General features: G+C 37.3%; 1 protein-coding gene across 1 annotated transcript; it reads left to right on the forward strand.

Moving 5' to 3' along the window:
* The first annotated feature begins 297 nt into the window (after window positions 1-297).
* Window positions 298-3,613, forward strand: LOC133308870 (uncharacterized). Its single transcript, XM_061509606.1, has 3 exons — window positions 298-522; window positions 1,027-1,541; window positions 2,440-3,613. Exons 1-3 carry the CDS (start codon window positions 480-482, stop codon window positions 3,289-3,291), a joined length of 1,410 nt encoding a protein of 469 aa, XP_061365590.1. The 5' UTR covers window positions 298-479; the 3' UTR covers window positions 3,292-3,613.
* The last annotated feature ends 3,635 nt before the right edge of the window (window positions 3,614-7,248 follow it).

Genomic DNA, 7,248 nt, shown 5'->3' on the forward strand with positions numbered 1-7,248 from the left:
GACACAACTTTACATCCTTTAAAATGACACACACTTTACCCAAAAATATATTATCTTGGAAATAAAATTGAAACACAAACAAAACTCGCCGTCAATTAATCTTTGAGACATGAGATGTCGCCTCCTGTCTTAGTCAAAACGTACTTGGAGACAGAACAGTTTCAACTTTCAACCTATGCCTATCGTTATTTAAGAAAGCAAAAGCTAAGGGAATCATTCATATTTCATAGTTCTTCTAAAACCCTTGTTTGACATGACCCTGGGTTCGGTAACAAAAGACAAAAAGCACCCTCATACGGGCATCTTTGGTTGCAAAGTCAACGTAATCAACCTAGATCCAAATTGCACACAAAGTTAACTACCCAACAACAAAAAACAAAATCATCTTTATTCATTTCCTCCAATTCGAACCGGGAAATTATGGACTCAGCTTAGTGTGGTGGTTGCGTCAGTGTGTCTACAACGACAAGGAGAACCCCATGTCGGCTAGTTTTGCTAATTTCATAGTTCGGGTTGTACCAGGTTAGTGTGTTCGTTCTGTTTCACCCACACTTTCGTTTTGAAAGTTTTAATATATGGGTCTGAATACTTTGATTCAGTAGCAAGAGTTGTGCTTTGGGATACTTCTAATCAACAAGTGTTAGAGGGGTAACTTGCAAACAATATGCTTTTAGGGCTGCTTACAATTTAATCTTGCAATGAAGATGGATATTACCATTTTACTGGTAAAAATACATACATGTTAAACCCAATTATGCAATGTTTACTGTCACCATTTTCAGGGTTTTTTTTTTTACCCATAACTCCTTTCCCTAAACTGATTTTGCCATGATAAAATACACACATGTTTTATTCCCATCTCATGTGAATTAGATTTTTGTGACTTCTGTTTGATGGGGTTATCGGGTCTCCATAGGTTGCATTTTGTTAATTGCAATTTGCAGCCTTACGTTGAAGATAAAAAGGAAGAGAAAATGAGGATAAGGAACCTATATAGAACACCAACTACTCTACATTGCAATGCAGGGAACAGATGTTGTTCTATGTCAGTTGTGCTATGGAGCTTGCTAGGATGCCTATTTTTTCTTTATCTATATTCCACTATTCACCACAAAGATGGGGAAGGCAGAGTGGTACAATTGCGTGTTAGTGGTCATCATCCTCAATTTCGTGAACTTCAACAAGTGGAAGAGGAGAACATCCAAATTCCCCCATCTAAGGGGAAGAGGTCCCCTCGGGCAGCAAAACGCAGGCCTAAGCCTAAGCGAAGAACCCCATTGGTTGATGAATTCTTGGATGAAGATTCCAGACTGAGGCACGCTTTCTTTCCTGGAAAAAGAAGTGTTATAGATCCTATGAAGGCTACGGGGAATGATAGTTATTACTATTACCCTGGGAGAATTTGGTTGGATACTGATGGAAATCCTATTCAAGCCCATGGAGGGGGCATTCTATATGATGAAAAATCAAGAACGTACTATTGGTATGGTGAATATAAAGATGGACCTACCTACCGTGCTCACAAGAAAGGAGCTGCTCGGGTTAGTTATTTTAATTTAATGAATTTTTGTTTTAACCATAAGTTAATAATTGTCCTGATGGCTATAATATATAGTTTATTTAGCTTTTTGTATTTCATTCAATGAATTTAATGGTTGCCAATGACTGAAATTGTATGAATTTTCTGCAATGTTTTTATTCACCCATATAAGGCTCAGAAATCTACCAATTATAAGTTCTTATCACTGAACAAAGTTTCTACTTCCAGGACATTTCTTATCACTGAACACTGATAATCCCTGAAATTTCTCCTAAATTCTACAATCCCTTTAAATTGTTACACGAGTCAGAGGAGAAATTACATGACACTATATTCAAAAATAAGGAGAAAAAAAAAAAAAAGATCTTAGCTCCACCTGGTGTTCCTTCCCTCATCCAGTTTCCAAGGCTTTAATTGGTAGCAAGAATCAGGGAAAATTCTTTACAAGAATTCAAAATGTGCTGCTAGGTGAAAGGCATCTGATCTGTAGCAAGTTCATATATGGAGTGGCCTGGGAAAAAACTTTTGTTTATGCATCCAAAAAACTTGGACAATCTTTTCTTTTATATTTTCAACTTTCTATTGTCATGAGCAAAGATGGTAAGACTAGTGAGTTTGTTTGCAGAATGCTTTTGGCCCCCATTTTTTTTTAATATGTGCTTTTGCTTTTTCTCCCAGGACTTTATGGACATGAAGTAAACTTGTTTCTCCACTTTAAACTTGCTTTTTTTGTTCTAGTAATGGTGTTATTACCATGTGCTAAGCCTATGCCCTACTGTAATAATCTCATCTTCCGTTAGCTTCCAAGGGGATTTTTTTTTTCAACCAACCATGCATATTTACTCAGCTGCATACCCTTGTGAATTTTCTCTCTCTCTCTCTCTCTCTCTCTCCGTTAGGTGGACATTATAGGAGTTGGATGCTATTCTTCTAAGGATTTGTGGACCTGGAAACATGAGGGTATTGTATTGGCAGCAGATGAAACAAATGAAACCCACGATTTGTACAAGTCTAATGTGCTTGAGAGGCCAAAAGTGATTTACAATGAGAAGACCAGAAAGTATGTGATGTGGATGCATGTTGATGATGCCAATTATACCAAAGCTGCTATTGGCGTAGCAATTAGTGATGCAGCTGATGGTCCATTTGAATATCTAGGTAGCCAAAGGCCCCACGGATATGAAAGCAGGGATATGACAATTTTCAAAGATGAAGATGGTGTGGCATATGTAATCTACTCCTCTGAAGAAAACAATGTACTTCACATTGGACCCTTGACTGAAGATTATCTCAATGTGACATCTCTCATGAGAAGGATTCTTGTGGGACAGCACAGAGAAGCTCCAGCTTTATTCAAGCACCAAGGCACATATTACATGATCACATCAGGCTGCACGGGATGGGCCCCAAATGAGGCACTGATTCATGCAGCTGATTCAATCTTGGGGCCTTGGAAAACTATGGGAAATCCATGCATTGGAGGAAACAAAATGTTTAGACTTGCTACCTTCCTTGCTCAGAGCACTTTTGTGCTTCCCTTACCTAGGTTCCCTGGTTCATTCATTTTCATGGCAGATAGATGGAATCCAAGTAACCTGAGAGACTCAAGATATGTCTGGTTGCCTTTGATAGTGGCTGGACCTGCTGATCAAGCAATGGAGTACGGTTTTGGATTCCCATTTTGGTCAAGAGTTTCTATCTATTGGCATAGGAAATGGAGACTGCCTCAGGGGTGGAGCACATTCAAATAATGTTGTTTCTCGTTGTACATTTGTGGTCATATATGAAAACTCACTATACATCTTACCAAGTTGCATGTCACGCACTTGATAGAAAGTTCACTCACTCTTTGAGGACACGGACATAGAAATTTCAGTCTCAAGAAGATGCTGTGCTTTTGACACCTTTCAATGATTCTCTCGGGTTACTATAAGTTGACTTTTTTATTTTTTGGCGTTACCAGTTATACAATGTTGAATTGCTTCACATGCAGTAGAGGTGTGTATAGTAGGTTACCTATGAAATTCATAAGAATATGTAGTTGATTTGACCAAATCTTTCTTGCCTGTTGGTGAGATTCAAATTTAAAAATATCAATGCAGCTATTAATTTTTATTGATTAACCGCGTAAATTGTATAATAATTTTCCTTTAGAAATTTTCGTAAAGAAGATGGAAACAGAGGGTTTGGTTACAGGCATTCTATTTAATGATGTTTGACTCTTGTTTTTATTGTGGTATTTTTACCTTTGAGTTTGACTGTTATTTATTTATGAGTTCTACTAAGATATTGTTTCTCTTGGTTTGGTTCATCCCTTTTTTCAAAAAAGAAAATTGGGCCAAAATTCGATAAACTGAGATGTGCTAAGCTTAATTGTAGGAAGGCCTTATTATGGGCCTAGTTCTGGTAGCCAGTAGGTTGTTATCCAAGTAATGGACCCAAGATATGGTGTTGGCTGTTAAATTACATAAAGCCACAACATGTAAAATATAATCCAAAAATGAGTAGGAGATGTCACATCATTTTAATTTCAATTGCAAGTCCCGAGCCAAAAAAAAAAAATGAAGTTAGAAGTTTGATGTTAATTTTCCTTCTTTTTCATTATTGCTTATCTTTTAAATAGCAATATGAAGTTATTCCATTATTGTCGGATGGAAGAACTATGGAGCGTTTGGTATGCGGTATTCTTCAGGATTTTCGGAAAATTGAATTTTTCTAAATTTTAAATTTTCAGATATTATCGTAAACTGAATATAAAAATCATATTTTTAAAAATCGAGATTCTCAGATAAAAAAAATTTCTCCTCTACCAAACGCTATCTAGGAGTTTTGTTTCAAAATAGAAAATGCAGACAGAGAAACAAAATCCTGACGTACTATGAGTTGGAAATTAAACACTTGAGTTATCTTTCTACTTGAACCTGGTCCCATAAAAACATAAAAGGCATAAGCTGGTTGTTGTCATTGCTATAGAAAAAGGATACTAAAGCTTAAACATGTTGAGGGTATGGGCCAGCATCAAACTCTCTTTAAAAATACACTAAACGAAAGCAACTATAATTGTTTTTAACTCAAAAGAGGGGGAAAAGGTGCAAAAGGAGAGTTGATATGTTAAGTTGGAGGGGGCAAGTACCACCAGAAGTTTAAGTTAAGATATGCATGCAACCCTAAAAAGACGAACCCACTACTCAATAATTTTTTTCCATCTCATTGTTTATGTACATACTACTGATTTGGCTTTCATGGGCAGAAGGTACCTCCAATGAACCCTTGCCTTCATGAAAAAGTTTAGGCTTTTGTAGGGGGCACACAGAGGTTAAAGCTAAAATTTTGTCATATATAAAGATGATAGACTTTAAACTATAGAGAGAATGGGAGGAATGCTGTTAAAAAGAAAAAGAAAAAAAGAAGAAGACCATTTTCTTTTTCGGTTTGGCCATTAAAAAAGAAGACCATTGCAAGCATAGCGTGCTGGCCACTAAAACCCTTATGCAACTAATGTGCTATACTCCTTTTTATGGATTCCCAAAGCATAAACCTAACTTGGAGGCCGTTCTAAGATTCGGTGGCATAAAAATCCCAAAACTTTGTGATAGATATCAATCTTAACTACTTTCTGTTATAGTCTTAACTACTTTCTGTTATAGTCAGTTAGTTTACCTTATGTCATGGTTAGTTCACTGTTATAGTTAGTTTACAGTTTTGTCCACATGGTTGGACTTGCACCGATTCATTTCATCTAGGACCAATACTATTAATAGGTCCTCCTCTGTAAATTGTTGATACTTTTTTATTATTCAATTCATTGATGACTTTCCAGTTTATTACATTTTGTAAGATGGTATCAGAGCTCTATGTGGAGCTCTGATAATCGCCGTTCAAATTTTTGCTGTTCCTTTTCATCTTCGTAAATCGTATTCATCGAGAGAGGTGATATGGCGAATCAGAACTCCACTTCTGAAGCTTCCGCTTTTGATATTTCAGATCCAGGTAATCCTTATTACCTTCATCCAAGTGAAAATCCTTCACTTGTGTTGGTCTCTGCACCATTGAGTGGGAGAAATTACCATGGCTGGGCTAGAGCCATGAAAATGGCTTTGATTTCAAAGAATAAGTATTCCTTTGTCAATGGAACGATTTCAGTTCCAGAAACTTCAGATCCTAAGTTTGCTGCGTGGGAAAGGTGCAACACCATGGTGATTTCATGGTTACACCGATCGATTGCTGATTCTATTTCGCAATCCATTCTCTGGATGGATTGTGCAGTTGATGTGTGGAATAATTTGAAGGAACGCTTCTCACAGTGTGATGTTTTTAGAATTTCTGATCTACAGGATGATATTTACAGGCTGCAACAAGGTGATAGTTCCATTAGTGATTATTACACAAAGCTAAAAATACTGTGGGATGAACTTGAAGCTTTGCAACCTACACCTACATGTAGATGTGTTAAACCATGTTGTTTGATTGCTACACAAGTCAAGGAGATTCGTGACAGAGACTACTCCATCAGGTTCCTAAAAGGATTAAATGATCAATTCACTCATGTAAGATCTCAGATCATGCTAATGGACCCGTTACCTAATGTGAATCGAGTTTTTTCGTTGGTGACTCAGCAAGAGAGGCAAATCACGCACTTGGAAGGTACTGTTCCGAAGTTTGAAGCTCCAAAAGTTTTTTACAATTCTGCTGATCAGAATTATGCAAGAGGACGAGGAACCTTTCGAGGCAGAGGTCGTGGGTTCATAGCAGGACGAGGGAGGACAGGATCATCTAGGCTATGCACTCACTGTGGGAAAACTAGCCATACTGTTGACACATGTTTTGAGAAACATGGGTATCCTCCAGGATATAGGCAGAGAAATCCTGTACACAGAGCAAATGCAGCTGGGGTAATGGATGAGAATCAAGGAGCAGAAGCATTACCCTATATCAACTTGGCTGATCAAGGAAAGGACAGCTTTACCAAATGTCAATATCAAGCTATACTTGACATGATTCAGCAGCAAATGCAGCAACAAAACTCAACTACACACATGAGTAATTTGGTGCACACTAAGGCTTTCAACATAAGCGATGAAGCATCAAAATCTCAAGGTAATTTTTCAATCCCATGGATTCTAGACACTGGAGCAACAGATCATATTACTTGTTGTTATGCAAGTTTATGTCATGTCATGAAAATTGATGCCATTCCAATTTCTCTACCAAATGGAAATGTTGTATACTCTCACTATTCTGGTGTAGCCATGCTCACAGACTGTTTGACCTTGAAAAATGTCCTGTATGTCGAAGGGTTTACTGTGAATCTCATATCAGTTAACAAGCTTATTCATGACATTAACTGCCATGTATTGTTTCAGCATCAAATTTGCATCATTCAGCAGAAACCATCAAGGAAGATGATTGGTTCTGCTGAGTTAGACAAGGGATTGTATGTCCTTAAACAAACTTCCAACAGTGAAGATAAGTCCATCCATACTCAGGAAGGCAATGTGAAGACAGAGAGAATAGTTGATTTTTCTAAAAATAGCTATGCTATTAAAAACTGTATAGATGATGTGTGGCATTTACGTTTGGGCCACTGTTCCAAAGCTGTAATAAGAGCAATGATGCTCCAATTTCCTTTTATTGCATGTAAAAACATTGATGACCCTTGTGACATTTGTCATTTAGCAAGACAAAGAAAAATACCTTTTCCTATTAGC

The sequence above is a fragment of the Gastrolobium bilobum genome, unplaced genomic scaffold, assembly GCF_033153095.1.
Source record: "Gastrolobium bilobum isolate Gb01-03AN ecotype WA unplaced genomic scaffold, APGP_CSIRO_Gbil_v1 utg5503, whole genome shotgun sequence".
NCBI lineage: Eukaryota > Viridiplantae > Streptophyta > Magnoliopsida > Fabales > Fabaceae > Gastrolobium > Gastrolobium bilobum.